This window comes from Rhinatrema bivittatum, chromosome 4, assembly GCF_901001135.1.
Source record: "Rhinatrema bivittatum chromosome 4, aRhiBiv1.1, whole genome shotgun sequence".
NCBI classification, from domain to species: Eukaryota; Metazoa; Chordata; class Amphibia; order Gymnophiona; family Rhinatrematidae; genus Rhinatrema; species Rhinatrema bivittatum.
This window is the reverse complement of record NC_042618.1, coordinates 41143238-41162281: the sequence shown is the minus strand read 5'-3', so window position 1 is coordinate 41162281 and position 19044 is coordinate 41143238. Positions and strand designations below refer to the sequence as shown.

Below are 19044 nucleotides of genomic sequence, written 5' to 3'. Positions count from 1 at the left end.
TCTTAACTCATTTCTTCAATGTGCTTTTCTGTTCAGCACCAGCTCTTCGCTTTCTTTTCTGATTTGAATCAGCAGTTTTGCCCTGGTCCTTTGGCCTTCCAGCTAAAACAGAACCTAGATATTTATAGCCTCCTGGTTATAGCAGCAGTAATCTTTGGCCAGCAGCTGTAATTATTGGCCCCAAATCCAGCGACAAGGCGTTATTGTGCAATATATGGAGCTCTTTCTCTCCCTTCCCCCCCCCCCCCCCAACTCTCTTTGTGGCTGTGAACACTGCCTTTGCAGCAACCCCAGCTCTGGCTGACCTGGGACATGGTGGTCCTTCCTGGGAACAGAACCCTGGCCCTCTCCATGGCAGTACACACTGCACCACGCCAGCCCATGCACGTATCTTTGAGGCCTGTCATCTGCTCCTTTCTCTCTCACCAATATTAGTGTAATAGGTCTTAATTGTTCTCCCAGCTTCCTCCGCCACTCACATCAGCTTCTCCAGAACTCTACTGCTCATCATTTGTACCTCCAGCCTGGGCATTCTCCTGTCTCTCTGCTTATGGCCTCTCTCCATTGGCTTCCCCAGGTTCCACTTAGTGTTCAAATGTTTGGATCTTTAGCTGCTGCCTCTGCTCCAATTCACCTCTGTTTTGCTTCTCGTTCTCTTTGCTTTCAGTCATGTATTTTCTTCAGTATTTCCAATGCAAGCAGGCATCATCCCTCTTCCAGACTTTCTCCCTTTTATGTGCCTTTGACTGAAGCAAAGTACTTTCTGATGTCCAAAATCCTCCCTCTAAGTTCTCTTTCAGTTTAGATTAAAGATTCGTTTTTCAAGCTATCCTTGGAGTATCTTCTAGTGAGTCTGGTTTTCAGAGTATCCACGGTGAATATGCTTGGGATAGATCTGCATGGAAATCTATCTAGATACATATTCATTGTAGACATCCTGAAAACCAGACTGACTAGGGGGTATTCCAGGATGGCAGTGAGAAATTCTGGCATATTCTCCTGTTTGAATTAGTTTGTCTAGAAACCTAATTAGTTTTTTACTTCTCTCTTTATCCAAAGTCTATTTTTAAATTTTGTACTGTTTGTATTGTCCACATTATAAGAACATAAGAAATGCCATACTGGGTCAGACCAAGGGTCCATCAAGTCCAGTATCCTGTTTCCAACAGTGGCCAATCCAAGCCACAAGTATCTGGCAAGTACCTAAATATTAGATAAATCACAAGCTACTATTGCTTATTAATTACCATATTAGCAGTTTATGGATTTTTCCTCTAGGAATTTATCCAAACCTTTTTTAAACCTAGTTACACTAACTGCTGTAACTACATCCTCTGTCAATGAATTCCAGAGCTTAACTATGCACTGAGTGAAAAATAATTTTCTTTGATTTGTTTTAAATGAGCTACTTGCAAACTTCATGGAGTGCCTCCTAGTCCTTTTTTATGTGAGAGAGTAAATAACCAATTTACATTAACTTGTTCAAATTCTTTCATGATTTTGTAGACTTCTATCATATCCCCCCTCAGTTGTTTCTTCTCCAAACTGAACAGCCCTAACTTCTTTAGCCTTTCCTCATAGGGCAGCCGTTCCATGCCCCATATCATTTTAGTCGCTTTTCTCTGCATTTTCTCCAGTGCAGCTATATCCTTTTTGAGATGTGATGCCAGAATTGCACACAGTATTCAAGGTGCAGTATCACCATGGAGCGATACAGAGGCATTATGACATTTTCCGTTTTATTTGCCATTCCCTTCCTAATAATTCCTAACATTCTGTTTGCTTTTTTGACCACCTCAGCACTCTGAGCCAATAATGCCTAGATCTCTTTCCTGGTTGGTAACTCCTAAGATAGAACCTAACATTTTGTAACTACAGTAAGGGTTATTTTTCCCTATATGCATCAATTTGCACTTGCCCAATCTTCCAGTCTCACAAGGCCTTCCTGCAATTCATCATAACCCGCTTGAGATTTAACTACTCTGCATAATTTAGTGTCATCCGCAAATTTGATCACCTCATTCATTGTACCCTTTTCCAGATCATTTATAGATATATTAGAAAGCACCAGTCCAAGTACAGATCCCTGAGGCACTGCACTGTTTACATTTTTCCACTGTGAAAACTGACCATTTAATCCTACTCTCTTTTTCCTGTCTTTTTAACCAGCTTGCAATTCACAAAAGGACATTGCCTCCTATCCCATGACTTTTTAGTTTTCTTAGAAGCCTCTTATGTGGGACTTTGTCGAACGCCTTCTGAAAATCCAAATACACTACATCTACCGGTTCACCTTTGTCCACATGTTTATTCACCCCCTTCAAAAAAATGTAGGAGATTTGTGAGGCAAGACTTCCCTTGGGTAAATCCATGCTGACGGTCTCCCATTAGACCATGTCTATCTAAATGTTTTGTGATTTTATTCTTTATAACAGTTTCCATGATTTTTCCCGGCTCTGAAGTCAGGCTCAGTGGTCTATAGGTTTCCAGATCACCCCTGGATCCCTTTTTAAATATTGGGGTTACATTGGCCATCTTCCAATCTTCAGGTACAATGGATGATTTTAGTGATAGGTTACAAATTAATTGAAATAGGTCTGAAATTTCATTTTTTAGTTCTTTCAGAGCCCTGGGGTGTATTTGAGAACCACTGGTACAAAGTTTCTCCAGTTCCTTGGTAGCCCAGCCTCATGCATGATCTGATGGTATCCCCAGGACTGGTCAGTCACTCTTTCAAATGTCCTAATCGATGCCCTTAGATGGTAGATGGTACTGCAGTGATGTGCAGTCGGGGCTTTCTAGGGATTCAGCGAATCCCCAAGAGGTTCAAGCTAGTGTAATGTGAGCTGGCACCGCTGCTGAAGACAGGTGTGTTGACAAATGCAGAGAGGAGAAGGGCTGCAGCAGAGAAGGAGGGTTGGGACTAGGAATGTACATTCATTTGAAACTAATGTGTAAAATCCAATTAGTGAGACTATTTTTGTATCATTTGTGGACCCCTGAAATGAATACAAGGAGCCCATGAATTTAAGCAAAAATGTTTATAGTTATGCTCCTTTGATTTAGACTCTCTAGGTTTTATTTCTGCTGTATTTATTTGTAATCCTTTTTTGATTTGTTTTTATTTGTACTCCTTTGAGTTTTTATTGTATATATTTCCATTCTGCTTTTGCATATTTTCTGTGATTATTATGTATGTTTTTTGAAATCCAAGGACTCTGGATTGTACAGACTATAAATCTAACTAGATAAATGAAGCTTGACCGACGTGCCCGCAAATGCGCAGTAGAGAGCAGCTCTACTGCGCATGTGCGGGCGAGCACGTCAGTCTTAGGCAGCGTAAAAAAAAACCAAAAAACATGGCGGCAGCGGTGGTAGCAGCGGCAGCGGGCAGCGGTAGCGGGCGGGTAGCGGCGGCGGTAGCGGGCGGTAGCGGTAGCGGTAGCGGGCGGCGGCGGGCAGCAGTGGCGGCGGTAGCGGGCGGCGGCGGTAGCGGCAGCGGGCAGCGGCAGCGGCCAGTAGCGAGGGAGGGAGGAGAGAGAGAGAGGGAGGGAGGGACGGACTAAGTGGGAGGGACGAAGAGAGAGAGTGGGAGGGAGTGACTGAGTGAGAGGGAGGGATTGAGTGAGGGGGAGGGACTGAGTGAGATGGAGGGAGGGAGGGAGTGAGGGGGAGGGACTGAGTGAGGGGGAGTGAGCGGGACTGAGGGAGAGGGAGGGAGTGAGTGGGACTGAGGGAGAGGGAGGGAGGGAGTGGGACTGAGGGAGAGTGAGTGGGACTGAGTGTGAGTGAGAGGGAGAGAAGGGGAGGGAGTGAGTGAGACTGAGTGGGAGGGAGGGACTGAGTGAGAGGAGAGGGAGGCTGGGGAGGAGTGGGTGAGTGGGTGGGAGGGAGGGGAGAGAGAATGAGGGAGGTAGGGGAGAGAGAATGAGGGGGAGGTGAGAGACAGAGGGATGTAGCCCGTTTTAACGGGCTTAACGGCTTGTCAATTAAGTAATTAACAATAAAGTTATATTTTCCATTGAAAAGTGCTGCAGTTAGACTGGTAAATATAGCATCCAAGAAATTCCCGAGTGAAATAGTAGTCAGGACAAGGCCGAGTTGGGAGAAGTAAGCAAGTAGACAGGATGGAGAATCAATCAAGGTGAAGCTTCCCTTCTCCTGACACTATGCCTTGGGAGTCTTGCTACCGCTTGGTCTTGCTGGCATATCCCAGACTCTAAACCTTAAGGGTCTTGCTGCCACTGCTGCTATAGCCCTCATGCTACACCTTGGGGATCTTGCTGCTTTACCCCTTATGCTATATTTTGCACAACCTGCATTTCAGATATTGTTTACAAGTTGCGCCTTCACTTTTGTCAGCATATTCAGCAGCTTCTCCAGCTTGCTTTTCCACATTTCTTGGTTCTCTAGTTAGCAGGAGTTGTAACAAAAGCCTGTCTGTAGCCGCCAATAGATTGGCACCTGAAAAGCTAAGCACCCGAAGCACCGTATAATACTAGGGATGTACATTTGTTGCAGATGAAATAGACACTGTCAACAATAATTAGGGAAGAGAAGGTGATTATGCCAGGGGATCAGAATGGAGCAGAGAGAAGGTCAACGTTATTATGCCATGGAGATGGGGGCGGGGGTATAGAGGGAAGGAGATTATGTGGGGGGAGGAGAAGGGAAGCTGATTATGCCAGAGAGTGATGGGAGAGAAGGGAAGGGATGGTGCATTAACTGCAACCCGTACCATGAATATCACCACATATGCTTGTGGTTCCGTGTTAAACAGCAATGTGTGAAAAAGTAAATGTCTCACTGCAAGAACATTTCGTGACAATTTGGCGTTTTGCATTTTAATGAAAGCCTTCACTGCTGGATGTAATGGAAAATCTGTAATGGTAACAGTCAAAATATGATGAAAGGTTTACAGTGTTAGCCATTTCTAATGCCGAAAATATTCCCATGAAGAGCTCCAGTTCTGATCTGTAGGCCTCTGTTTTCTGTGTGTTTCAGACCAAATTCTTGACAGTTTAATAGTGGAAGGCAAGTTTCTTGACGCTTGTAAACTTATTTATGGACAGGATGCAAACAGAAAGAAAAAAGAGATACTTTATGAGCAAGTAGCCTGTAGTATGTGGCTCGTCGTAGAAGAGGCTTTGTCTGGACAGGAGAACGTTAGGAATCGGTTACCCTCAGTGATGGCGGCAGTGGAGTGGGAGAGGAAGAAAAAGGAGGAAACTCTTCAAAACAGTGACGACGCAAGCCCTGCTTTAAAATGGAAGCCACAGTTAGAGAATCTCATAAAAAAGGACATTACATCACAAATTGCACGTTCCCCTCCTGTGGATAAGTCGGATACCACAAGCATTCTGGATTACTTGGAGACGCTGAAAAGCACACTCCTACAGCGGTCTGACAGGCTTCGCCAGGAGGTGGACCTGCTGACCATCTACATAAGAAGCTTTCAGGACTGCATGCTTTCTCACATCTCCACATTAATCAGTGCCGACTGCAGCCGAAAAGTATGCATGGCACTCTATCAGTGGGGAAGTGCAAATTTCAAAAGGTACGTTTATTTATTTTTTTTAATGGGTCAATTCAAACTTTCTCTGCCGGCGTGTCACATCACAAGCGTACTGAGGACCTTAGAGACTGGCCAAGCAACCTTGCCTTGTAGTTGGGTTGCCAACTTCCAAAACAGAAAAAGGTTCTTTTTCTTCAGTGACCTGATGTCAAGACAGGATAACTCTTGAAAGCTTGTCACAGAGGGTATTAAGTTAGTCCAATAAAAAGGTGTTACCCATTTCTTCCTCCTCCCTCTTCTCTCCAGTCTATGCTCCCAACCTCCCCTGCCTTGCAGACCTTCCCTTTTCAAGCAAGGGCCAATCCAAGGATTGATCGTGGTGGCAGCAGCAGTAGCTGCTTCTTAAGGCACTGGGCTGGAGACTGAGCCAGCATAAGCCCTGTTTCCCAGGTCCCACCTTCTGTACAGAGGCTGGGAGGGGGCAGGGCACTGCTGAGCCTGGGACTGGCGTTTACCCTGGCTTCGCCTCTGCCTCGTGTACCTTAAGAGCCACCTACTGCTCTTGCCATTACGGCTGCGATTACGCTTCGGACTAGCCCCTGCTGTGAAAAGGAAAGCTTTGTGGGGCAGGGAGGAGGGAAGGAGGGAGTCTCTGCCAGTCTGCTCGCCGGTGTTGGCAGAAAACTGACATCTTGGCCAATTTTCTGGACTTGCCAGCCACTGGCCTCTCATGAAGAAAAACTGCCAGGCTGGTTAAACACTAACCAGTTGGCATCCCTAGTTGGGCAACAGGTGCCAAGAGGAAAAGGATGAGTCAGGCCAATCATGACTAATCATATGTAACCCCTGGTTAGATGCCCCAGGAACCACATCTCAAAGTCTCGGATGTCCATATTTCCCATGATGTTAATCTTAAATTAATATCCAGGATTCCCTGAGCAGGGGAAAGAATAATCTTTCCAGGCCCTGTGCATTGCTCTAAGTCAAATCCACATTTCCAGTCAAGGGTACACAGCACTGATGGTGATAGCAGCAATAATCAGGCTGAAAGCAGGCCTGGATTTGTTAATAGGCACACTCGGCCTGTGCCTAGGGCGGCAGAATTCTAGGGGGGTAGCAGGCTGGCTGAGGTTTTTCTGCCTCCTTCTGTTCTTGCTCCCACCCCTCCTTTCCCAGTGCAGAGAACAGGAAGAAGGGAGTGAGACTGAAGGGACAGAGCAAAGGAAAAACTGCTCTCCTCCCTATTTCAGCCCCTCCCCTCCTGTCCTGTGCAGGAAACTGGAGGAGGGAGGCGAGGCCAGAGCACACAGCAGGGAGCAAAAAAACCCTCTACCCCGTCCCCTAATGCAGCCCCTTTCCTGTCATTCAGGGACATCAGGGGACGTGGTGAACCTGGAGCACATAGAACAAAGGAAAGAAGGTTGTGCCTTAGATGTTCTGCTCTGTTGTCTCTTGTCTGGGGATGGTGGGGGAGAGGTGGGAAGAAGGGGGCAACAACACCAGCCAGTGCCTTAGGGGTGTCAAAATCCGAAATCCGTCACTTGCTGGAAGCAATAGATGACTTCCAATATAACTTTCACTGAAAGGTTGTGCAACAAATGAAATGTTCTTTACAGCTTGATTATCCCGCCATGATGTTATGAATTTCTCTCTCAATAAATTTGTGACCTCCTCTCTTCCTCCAAATTATGCAGATGTAGTACTTAATTTAAGGGTTCTCCCTTCCCTCTTGGTATAGGGCAAGTTGTGGGTTCCCCCAAGTTGGTTGGTAGTTTAGATTTATAGTCCATTGTAGATATGTCCACAGATCAGTCACCTATATCGCCTACCTCTCTAATAGTTCTTCTTCCATCTTCTCCTTTTTTCTCCTGGTACCTGAATGGTACCTGTGGAACTCCTCTTCTGGAGATGTAAAGGGACTCTTGTGGGGTTCCACAATGTCTCCTCTCTCCTTCTCCCTTTTGGACAACTGTAAGTCATCCCTCCCTAAGGATACAAATGATACCAGGTTTCTTCTCAGTGAAGGGTTTTCCTCCCTGGATTACACAGCAAATCAAAACAAGACTGAGCCCCTGAATGTAGGGGAAACCCAGTAAACTCAAAAAGAAAATCCTATTACAGAAAAGGAACACCAAAATGACTGAGTCTAGGAGGGCGGAAAAAACTTACCTCAGGAAAAAAAAAACCAATTCCCATGCAAGTGATTATTAAATAAAGGAAAACTCTCGGAGGTTTTATCCCTGAAACAAAATAAGACCAGGGACAGCCATGACATCCTGCCCTAGCGGGGTAACCCAACACGTCTACAACATAAGAGTGTCAAGAGTTTATATAGAATAGGAACCCCCCGTTTACCTCTCCTACATGGGGGAGCAGTTCGGGAACACACAGAGCTTTTCATTAGCTGCGCCGTTGGTTTTATTTTCCCTTGGGATGAGTAAGACTGTACTAATCTTTTCTCCTGTAGACCCAGAGTGAAATAAAGCCTAACTGGTCGAGTTTTGAAAGCCCCACGCGTGCCAAAGCCGGGAGATACGTGCGTGACTCGGCCTGGCATGGATTTTAAAACCCGCGTGGGTCTCCTGGTACGGGCATTTAAAAGTTTTCTGAAAAGGGGCGGTGCGCGGGCAGGGCAGGGACCGCACCGTGAAGTCAGCGCGCACCAGGATCCCCCAGCGTGAAACTTTACCTCTGCTATGGAGAGTGCGTAAGTCATTTAACAAAAAAAACCCGAGGTTAGTTAGCGGGGTTTTAAGGCCCGGGGCTAATAGGGTAAAAGGGAGGTAAGTTAGCTAGGGGGTTTAGGGAGTCCTCGCCTTAACTGGGGCAAACTGGGAGTGGACTGGGAAAACGACCTATTGAGTCACCGAGCGTACGTATTAAAATTCCCTCCACTCACGCGCTTCAGACAACATTCACGCGCACATGTGCTCGTCAGTATAAAATCGTGCGCGCAGATAGCCGATTTTAACACACGCACGTATATACACACATACGCACGTATATTATAAAATCAGCGTGTCCATGTGTGCATGCCCGCAAACGTGTGCGCATGTGAGCTCGCGCATGGGTCTTAAATGTTACTTCTAAGGGTCCCGTGTATTAAGCATTTTTCCCATGGGCGGAAAATGGGAGAAAACCTTTGGTACATAGACCCCTTAGTGCAGGGCTTCCCAAACCTTTAGCCAATGTGACCCCATTTTAGTACTTGAAAATTCACAGGACCCCAGAAGACAACCAAACCTAATTAGCGGGGGTGTAGTTTGTCCCCGCAATCCCTCCACTCACCATTCCTGCACTCCAACTGATCCCCTCTCTCAGCCTCCATCCCCCTCCAGCTGATCCCCTCTTACATCCCCCAGTTCCTCTACCCTTCCCAGCCTAGCCGCTCGCTCACCCACTCCAGCTTTTTACATCCTCCCCACTGAACTTCTCTCACCTCCAAGCCATTTTTATAACCCCAATTGATCATCTGTCATCCCTTCTTCTCTCTTTTCTCACATATCCCCCAGTTGATATTCTCACCCCTAGCTCCTCTCTTGCATCCCCCCCTCTCACCTTCCAAGCCAATTCCTCTCCCACTGATCCAACCCTCAAACCCCTTCCTGCATCTGATCCCTCCCTTCAAACAGCCCCCATCCAAACATCCCCTTGACTAGGATCAGCAGCAACATTTTCCTTTGGGCCTCAGGCAATAAGTGGATGACAACTAGTGGGAAGAGAGGGCAGGCTGATGACAGGGGCAACATTTTTCTCTTAGGTAAGTTCAGTGATGGGAGAGGATAGAGAAGAAGTGACAACCTGCACAGACCTGGCACACTCTGCCCACTCTTCCCCAGTGGCTGGCCCAATGCCTGATGTTGATCTGCAACTGGCAGCAGCATTAGTAATGAAAGTCAGCACAGGATCTGTGAGCCAGTAAAAGCTCACAGGCCCTGCAGTGGCCCCAGTCCCTCCTCACACATGGCCTCCTGTTAGCGTGGAAACTCAAGCGAGACCGGGACCATTGCAGGACCTAAGAGTGCACGCTAGCTCAAAGATCCCATGCTGATTTCCACCTCTTCTGCTGCTGGTGATGTCTGGAGAGGATTGCCCTTTGAGGCAGTTGTGACCCCGGCTGGAGGTTTTGTGACCCCCATTTGGGGTCCCGACCCAAAGTTTGGGAAGCTCTGCCTTTGTGACTCAGGATCTTACTGGGATAAGGTACAGAATGTCCAATTCAAAACCAAGCTAGAGCCTTCCCCCAATCAGGTTTATACAGACAGAGGGGAAAAACCCGTTCTCTGCCCGCACGGACCGAGCTGTGTGCGCTGCCAGCATGCCCCTTCCTTTTTTTTTTTCCACGCTACGTCCACGTACACCAGCGGCAGGCAGGAGCTCTCTTCAAAGTCAGCTGTCCCTAGGGTTGCCAGCTGTTCAGTTTTTGGAGCGGACAGACCGGTTTTGTGCTTCTTTGCACAGTGTCCGGTTACACTAGTAATGTCCGGCATATCCCTGGAGGGGAAGAGACCCCCGAGGCAGAGCCTGTACCGCTGCCTCCCACCGGCCCCTGTGGCTCCTGCATCGATTTGTGCACAGACACAGAGGGGGGGGGGGGGAGAGAGATGCGTGCCTGGGCGGCTCAATCTCTTCCTTCGTTTGAAGGGACTACAGGAGCTCCCCGGGGAGGCAGAGGAAGACCCCCCCCCCACCCACGTCGCTGCTTGCTCAGCCCCCTCCCCACCACCACTAATCGACAGTAATCTCAGGGTGTCCACAATTCAAATTCAAAAGTTCCCAGGTATGAAAAGAAGGGACCTCCACTGCGTCATTGCCACCCACGTTATCTGTAATTTAGTAATTTGAACTCCAATAAAATGTTTATTTATTAAAAAAAAAAGCAAAAGTAACAATAAAAATCAATTGTGTAAAAAAAAATAAAATTTTCATTAAAGTGTACTCGGCATTCGGGAAGTAACTGTGTCCCACGTAAAGGATGTGGTGTTGTCTCTTGACACCTGAGTCCGGGCCTAGTCTCAGCAGCATCTGGAGAGGACGGGGTAGGGGAAGTGGAGCTGACGAGTGGTGGTGGTGGTGGTGGTTTTATTTTTCCAGAGTTTGCACTGCAGTCCCGCGTCTTGTAAGTTTCCAGTTCACTTTTTTTGTGTGCACGTTTCCATTTCTCATTCGTGGTTCCTTATCCTGTATTTGGGGGAGGGTCTGTCTGTGTTCTTCATGTGCGACCGATTGTGAGGGATTCTGCTAGTGCAGTATTTCCCAACCTTTGCAAGCGCAAGGCACACTTAACGCTATCAAAAATGTTGTGTGGCTCACCAGCCTCCCAGGGGCAGGCAGCGGAGAGAACCCGTATGCTCAAAAGAAGGGCTGGGAAGCAATGAAAGCCCCACCAGCTTCTCTTCCAAATTTTAAAACCAAGGGAGAGAGGAAGCTGAGACTCCCATAAACTCATCACAACGTGAAGGGAGAAGTCTACGTGATGCGGGCAGCTGGCTCACAGTGAGTTACCTTGGCTGGAGACATGAGCTGCCCGAGCTCCTCCACTGCTGCTGCTCCAGTTGCATCCGGTGCTCAGCGCACTCTTTTCGACGGTGAGACTTTGAGAGACTGTATGTTTCACCGGCACTAGGAAGTTCTCACCATTTTGCTTTCTTTATTATAATATGAAGTAAGATCTTTGCAGCTTCCTTTGTTGCAATGCTAAATGTAACAGCAGACCTCCGAGCCCCCCCACCACTCTCCGGGTCCTCAAGCTTGATGGGGGGGTCAAGTTGTGCTCCTTGGAAAAGTTGGTCACCCTGGTTATCTTATTGGATAGAACATCTGTCCAGCTGGGACAGTAGTTTCTTCCCCTGGCCACTTCAAGTTTTAAGCAGGAGCTTTTCAGAACTAAATATTTTTTCCAGTAGTAGTTTTAATATCAGAGACAAATAAATGTATAAAATGTGAAAAAAAAATGTATAAATAGTTAAGAGAATATGATACTAATAACATAAAATAGATATAACAATAAAAAATACAAAGGTTCAGATAATAATAAAGGGCACATTAAAAGATCCATAAAAAATACATTTTAATGAACCAAGCAAAAGCATACAAAGCTTAAATCACATAAAATAAAATCAATAACCAGTTGTGATCATATTTTGGCTTTCTGCCTGCATCAGGGGTATAAATAGGAAACGCAATGAGAATGAGAGAGAAGTGCTCTGAAAACGCACATAATAAATGATAAAACCACAATTAATAGTAAAATATATGAAATATATATGTGTAAAAGTGTATCAAAATAATAATGAATTATAGAAACACATGAAAAAACCATCGAGGGGAATAACTTCTCTGTATAAAAAGGAATGGAGAAGAAAAAACCAATAGAAAACAGCTCCTTGATCTGATGGTCAGTGCTCCCTATTATTAAAAAAACATTTATGAAATCTTGCTCAGAATATTTGTGGTGACCCTTTGAGATCACCTCTATATGGTCTTAGTTCCTAAACTCTTTCGGCCCAATTTTAAAAAGGCCACACGCGTAAAAAAACGGGGGTTACACGCGTGGTTGGGCCTTGTGCGGGCCGGGCCCTGCAAAAGGGGCAGGCCGGGGGGAGGGGGGGGGGCGCGTGGTCTGGGCAGGGTAGGGGGCAGGCCGGGCCAGCACCATTGTGTGCTGTCCTGATGATACAAAAAAAGGGAAAGCTCCGATAGATGTAGGGGTCGAGGGGAAGAGGTAGGAAGAGTAGGGTTAGGGATAGGAAACTTTCCTCCCAGTCCGCTCCTTAACTGGAGCGGACTAGGAGGGGACAGGGGACCGGCCGATCACTTCGCCGCGTATAGGTTATAAAATCGCCCCCAGCAGGCGAGTCACGGGCCACCCGCACATGCGCGCGTGGCCATCGGATTTTATAACATGCGTGGGAACCGCGTGCACGCGGACGTACGCGCGCTCCTTTTTATAAATCGATCCCCATTTGAACTTGGAGTAAGCGTTAGGTGGATGCAGTGAGGACAGCTGGAATAGCCAGCCCCCTGCCTGCTGGTAGAAAAGCAGCTTGCATCATAGCTAGGCGGGGCATTTTTAGGCAGCAAGCAGAGGAGAAGGAGTTGTTCCCCCCCCCCCCCCCAGTTGATCTTCTTCCTATTTTTGGTGAGCAAGGCCTCACAGCTTGGATTTAACCATTGCCTTGCTGGTGCACAGCCAGTCCTGAGAGGGAGTTACAGGGTTGTTTTAAGGGATTTTGGGATTCGTTTTGAGAGTTTTCCTGTGATATCCCTGGTACTCAGCCTGGGTCAGAGGATTTTTGGGGAGTCCTTTTTTTTCTTGGGAAGGTCGGGAGTGGAGGAGATTGCACTGCCCTCCATCACGCAAATCGTGGATGGATCATGGGGTGACTCGTTGCAGGAGAGGTCCAGTTATTTGCGGTTTTTTTGTGAAGATTTGTCTTGTGTTCTGGGAGGAAGGTTTTGCTGCCATCCTTCCGGCCCTGATGTGAGGAAGCCAGAACTGTTCCCTGCTGCCTGAACCTTTCCTCCGAAAGATCCTGTGTATTTTCTGGCGAAAGAGAACTGGGAGTAAGACCTTTTAGTTACACTTGGAGGTCCCCATCCTGAGGAGAAGAGGCACAAGGGGGAGTTTGTGCAGAGACTGAGACCCTGTTTTTTGTTTGCTAAAATTTAGGAAGGGGATTTTTTTTCCCACCTAAGATAATAACATAAGAAGTTGCCATACTGGGTCAGACAGGGTACACCTGTCCACCAGGGGAAACCTTGTTTTTTTCCCAAGCCTTGGAGGGTGAGTGTTTTCCCTGGCCCATTTACTGAGAGACACTTGCGCAGATAAGGGAAGTCAACCAGCTGTTTGTGCCAAGAGCTGGAATGTAAAGTGCCAATGTTTGCTTCTGAAGAATTTCTACGGTAAAGTTTTGTGTTTGGACCCCCAGCTTCAGCGTCCAGAGGGTTTGGTTGGCGCTTACATCCCTCACATTGAAAGTAAAGAGAGTCCTCCCCAGGATAGAGACATTGGGAGTCACCCCCGACACCTTGTGTCCAGGAGGAGTCGGAGGAGCATTCCTTTTCCCCCAGGCCGGTCCGTCAGAACCTGACATCCTGGGGCTGTGGGACTGGGAGAGAGGGAAAAAGAAGTGGATCCCATGTGACCACTGCCTATTTGGCCCAACTACTGGAACAGGAGGATCTACATATACATATACTAAATGAGAAGAATCCCGAAATCTAAAAGAAAATAAATAAAAAACAAAACAACCTGCCAGGTTAAACAGAGCAGCATTAAAGGAAACAGACTATGCCTTAATAAGAGGACACTAATGTCCCACTAAAGGGCATGTGGTCCCGTGCTTTAAAAACAGGATATCCTAAAAGAGAGCCTAATCAGAGGCTATTGAAAGAGTTAGAGGACATTAGCAGAGGCCATAGCGTTCCAGCTGGACCTGGTCAAACAAACTTACTCTGGGGCCGATGCTGAGCCCAGCTCACTGTATAACCTGCAGTTGGACGCGGGTTGTAGAGGCGCTAGCTAATCCCCTTATGCACCTCCAACACGGAGTGAAACTAATAGCACTCATCACATGCAAATGCATGTGAATGAGGCTATTAGCTATTCACTCCCTATGCAAAAATAAATGTGCATCTAGGATGCACATTTTAGCGATCAGAAATTAATGCCTGCCCGGAGCAGGTGTTAATTGCTGAGCACTACTAAAACTAGTACAGAAAAGCAGAAAAAACTGCTTTTCTATACTGCCTCCTACTTAATATCTTTGGGATAGGCAGAATAGAAACAACTCTTTAAAAAAAAAAAAAAAAAAAGTTTAAAAAAAGCACTGGCAGGAGTTTGGAAAATGGACGCTGGTTAATTCCTTTCAGGACAGCCTTCTGAAAGGAGATTGGTCCTTTCACTGACATGTGATAGTAAAGGGACCAATCCGCAATAAGTGAAGGAGTGAATAAATTAATATTAAGTGCCCGACACTTTAATATTGATTTTATACTCTCCTTCTGGTGCCTGTAGTCAGGTTGGGAAAATGGGACGTTGATAAATTCAGCATCCGTTTTCTTAACCGGCAGACAGCCACCACAGCGGACCTCTTTCCGGCTTGTGCTGTGAATAAGGCACTAGGGGCGCGCAATTGCCCCTAGCGTCTCCTTGACAACGCGAGCCCTAATTTAAATATTGCATCGCGCCCCCAGGAGAGGTGCCTGGGGGCGCATTATGAAAGCGTGTTTTCAGCGCGAGTTTTTTTTGCATCGACCCCTATGAGTCTGGCAATAGGGTTGGGGAAACTGCTAGCTCATGCTTTAAAAGTGAGGACTTCCCAGAAGCAGATTGTTAAAATTTAAAGCTAGGGACGGGTCGATGATTTTAGATGGAGATGGGATACAGGAACAGTTTAATCAGTTTTATGCAGAACTATATTCATGAAAGTCCGGTTTTTCGAAGGAGGAAATTCTGCAATTTCTTTGTGGAGTTAAACTTCCTTGTTCAGGCTCTGAGACGGAAGAGAGACTGGGTCGTCCGATTACATCACTGGAGGTTCTGGTTGCTATTAAGGAATTAAAAATCGGGGAAAGCCCCAGGCTCGATGGGTTTACTCCCTTATTTTATAAAAAATGTCAAGATGTGCTAGTAGGTCCCTTGGTAGCCATGTATAATTACATTAGAATGGATGGCCAACTCTTACAATCTTGTAATGTGGCTGGGAAAGCTATATTTCCCAAACCAGGGAAAGACCTCACGTTATGCAGTTCACTCCGTCCAATCTCTTATCAACATCGATTGAAAATATTGGCCAAAATTTTGGCAAACAGATTGTGGCTGGTTGTCCCCTTACTAATTCATGCTGATCAGTCGGGCTTCATGCCAGGGCATATGGCCGGTGATAATGTATGCAAGGTTATTAATATCATGCATTATACTAAAAGGGAACATATAATCTTCGGTATTATAGTGTCGATGCTGAAAAAGCATTTGATCGTGTACACTGGCTGTTTTTATTTCAAACTTGAGGCCTTTAGGAAAGTTTCTGGTTTTAAAATCAGTAGAGATAAATCAGAATTATTGTCTGTGTATATGTCTGCTGAACAAGGTCCTGCAGTTAAAGGCAAGGGCAAAGGAATTAGTGCCATATTTAGGGGTAAAGGTGGGTTCCGAGTATAATGACTTGTTTGGGTTGAATTATATCCCTTTTGTTTCATTCGCTAAGCCAGGATATGGATAAATAGGGTTGGTACACCTTGTCTTGGCAGGATTGCGGCGGTGAAAATGACAGTACTGCCTAAAGTAGGCTATTTTTGTCATACCTTACCTTGTATAATCCCAGAAGAGTTTTTGAAAAAAATTGCTAAAAAAGATGTTTTCGTTTATATGGAAACACAGGCCCTCCTAGGGTTGCCAGGCATATTTATCAAAATTGAATGGGGGTCTGGGGGCCCTCAATATCACTAAGTATTTTGTAGTCTCTCAACTGAAGGCAGTGGTTGACTTTCATAATGCTGGCCTAAAGATGCCATGGGTGGATATTGAACTTGATATGGCTAAGGTCCCTGGGCTACAGGATTTGCTTTGGATATCAGAGGTAGCAAGGTTGGATCCTGATGGAGCGTCTCCGTGCACAGCCTGCACTATGGAAATTTGGAGGAAATGGAAGAGAACCCTTGTAGGGGACAGGAAGTATTTTTTTTTCCAAGCCCATTATGCAGTGTGAGGCTTTTCCGGCAGGAAGAGAATATAAGATGTTCACCAATTGGGCAGCTAAAGGCTTGACATGGTTAGGGCAAGTTTGGCAAGGTTCCATCATAATCCCTTTTCAAGATATTCAGGATAAATTCCATTTATCTGACAGAGATCAATTTGCTTTTTTCCAATTGTGACATTTTAATCAATAGTAAATCTGTTAAGGAAGATTTACTGAAAGGGAAATCTTTATTTGAAGGGTATTGCGAAAATGCTCATTTTATTAAAGGGGTGATTTCTAAAATCTATGCATTGTTAAATATACCCTCTAGTAGGAAAGCTGGTTATATGTTAGCTTGGGCAAAAGGTTTTGGTAAGCAATTCAATGAAGGTGAATGGGATATGTTTCACCTTAATAGGCCGAAGCGCTTTTGCTTCTCAGCTAGTGGAAAATAGTTGTAAAGTACTTTACAGGTGGTACAATACTCCATGTAAGTTGTACAAGATGGGTATGGTAAATAGTGATAAGTGCTGGCGGGAATGTGCAATGGTGGGGGATTATTTTCATATGGGGTGGAGGCGCCCTGTTATTTCTAATCTGTGGTTCCAGGTATGAAGCTGGTTGACTGAAGTGCTCCATGAGGGTATATTCTTTATAAGCTTTCTCATAATCATCAATCTGCGGAACTTTCCCTGCCAAGGATCCCTTCTTTGGTAACCAGTAGAGAACTATATAAATCATCTCTAGTTCTCTCTATTACCCCCAAAGAACTATCAGGTCATCTATGAATCCTTGGCAGTCAAAAATCAAATACCCAGCCTTATACCTATCACCTATTTCCTTAGCCAACATTTGGCTCCGTAGCATTTACGTTATGTTATTAACCCCATATATCTGTATCCAAGTTCCTGCTACCTGTTCATTGTAAGACATTAACTTGTCAATGTTTCTGTTTAGAATGTAAACCGAATTGATCAGTAACTCTGTTATTGGAAAGTCGGTATATAAAAGTGCAAAATAAATAAATAAATATTCTTGGACCCCAAAGGCCGAATTTTAAAACTGCCGTGAGCGTAAAAATTGCACCAATGCGTGTGGCTGGTCCCCGCGCGCATTTTCAAAAGGGCCCAACCACGTGCGTAAGTGCCGATATGTGCACAAGTGCCGGGCCCTGAAAAAGGGGCGGGCCGGGGGGGCGTGGTCTGGAAGGGTAGGGGTGGGGCGGAGGCCGGCTGGGACAGTGGCCGTTAGCTGCTGTCCCAGGGGAGTCTGCGCTTGCAAACAACTTCTGCTCCAGGGGAGCGAGCAGTAAGTAATAAAACAAAAAAAAAGTGAGCCGGCAGGAAGGGTTTAGGGTTTAGGGTCGGGGTGGAGAGGTGGAAGAGGGAGGGAGTTTAGGTAGGGGTGTAGGGAGGTTCCCTCCCAGTCCGCTCCTTAATTGGAGCGGACTGGGAGGCAACTGGGGGGGGGGCCTGTTTGCGTTGCTGCGCGTAGTTAGGAAAAATGTGCGCCCTCCCCCCCTGCGTGCGCCGCCCGCACATGCGTGCGTGGCCCACGTATTTTATAACATGCATGCGCCAGCATGCGCATGCATGTTATAAAATCGGCGCGTCCACGTGCGCACGCCGGGAACCGCACGAACATGGACGTGCGCGCGCATGTTTTAAAATCTACCCCTAAGGTTTTCTTATTGAATTTCCCAATGGCTAATTTATCAGGCTGGGGGAAATTATTACGGGCTGTGGCTCATGCTACCGGAGGCAAAATAGCGAAGAGCTGGAGAAATGACAGGGCACCTGGACTTTCTGCTGTAATTCAAAGACTGAAGCGGATTCACGCGATGGAAAAACTTACTGCATTACCGCAGGACTCTGCGAAGGCTTTTCAAGAACCTTGGCAACCTTTTCAACGGTGGTCAGATTCTCATAGTAATCTGGGGTAGTTATTTCGGTGCTGGGGACCAAGTCCAGGGATGTACCCTGGTGATCTTATGATGATTAGGACCTATTACCTTTGGGTTAGATTTTTAAAAACGGCGCGTTCGCGTACTTTTGTTCGCATTCCAGTCGCAAACAAAAGTACGCTGGATTTTAGTAGATACGCGCGTATCTACTAAAATCCAGGATCGGCGCGCGCAAGGCTGCCGATTTTGGGCAGCCGGCGCGCGCCGAGCCGCGCAGCCTGCCTCCGTTCCCTCCGAGGCCGCTCCGAAATCGGAGCGGCCTCGGAGGGAACTCTCTTTCGCCCTCCCCTCACCTTCCCCTCCCTTCCTCTACCTAACCCACCCCCCCGGCCCTATCTAAACCCCCCCCCTACCTTTGTCCGGGGATTTACGCCTCCTGGAGGGAGAAGTAAATCCCCGCGCGCCAGCAGGCCGCTAGCGCACCGAGACGCAACCCAGGGGCGGTTCCGGAGGGCGCAGCCACACCCCCGGACCGAAACCACGCCCCCGGGCCCGCCCCCGAAACGTCGCGTCCCGCTCCCAAAACGCTGCGTCGATCCGACACGCCCCCGACAAAAAACCCTGGGACTTACGCGAGTCCCGGGGCTCTGTGCGCGCCGGCAGGCCTATGGAAAATAGGCGCGCAAGGCCCTGCTCGCGTAAATCCGGGCGGATTTACGCGAGCAGAGCTTTTAAAATCCGCCCCTTTGTGTTAATTTCTGAAAGTCTTTACTCCTTTTTCTGCTTATGTAACAGATGGTCATGGTCATTTTGTCTTCTCATATGCGGATGGTGGTATTTGTGATGGGGGCGGGAGAGTTCATATATATATATATATATATATATATATATATATATATATATATATCAATCATTATATGTATATTAATAATTATTCAAAT

The 19044-nt window shown here is 46.6% G+C and overlaps 1 protein-coding gene across 4 annotated transcripts in view; it reads left to right on the top strand.

Annotated features, from left to right (window-relative positions):
* LOC115089750 overlaps positions 1-19044 on the top strand; it is a 53901-nt gene that overhangs the window by 14159 nt on the left and 20698 nt on the right. For all 4 annotated transcript variants that reach the window (XM_029598005.1, XM_029598006.1, XM_029598007.1 and 1 more), the window contains exon 2: positions 5005-5557. In XM_029598005.1, the coding sequence (XP_029453865.1) occupies positions 5005-5557 (553 nt within the window). The remainder of the gene's footprint in view (positions 1-5004; positions 5558-19044) is intronic.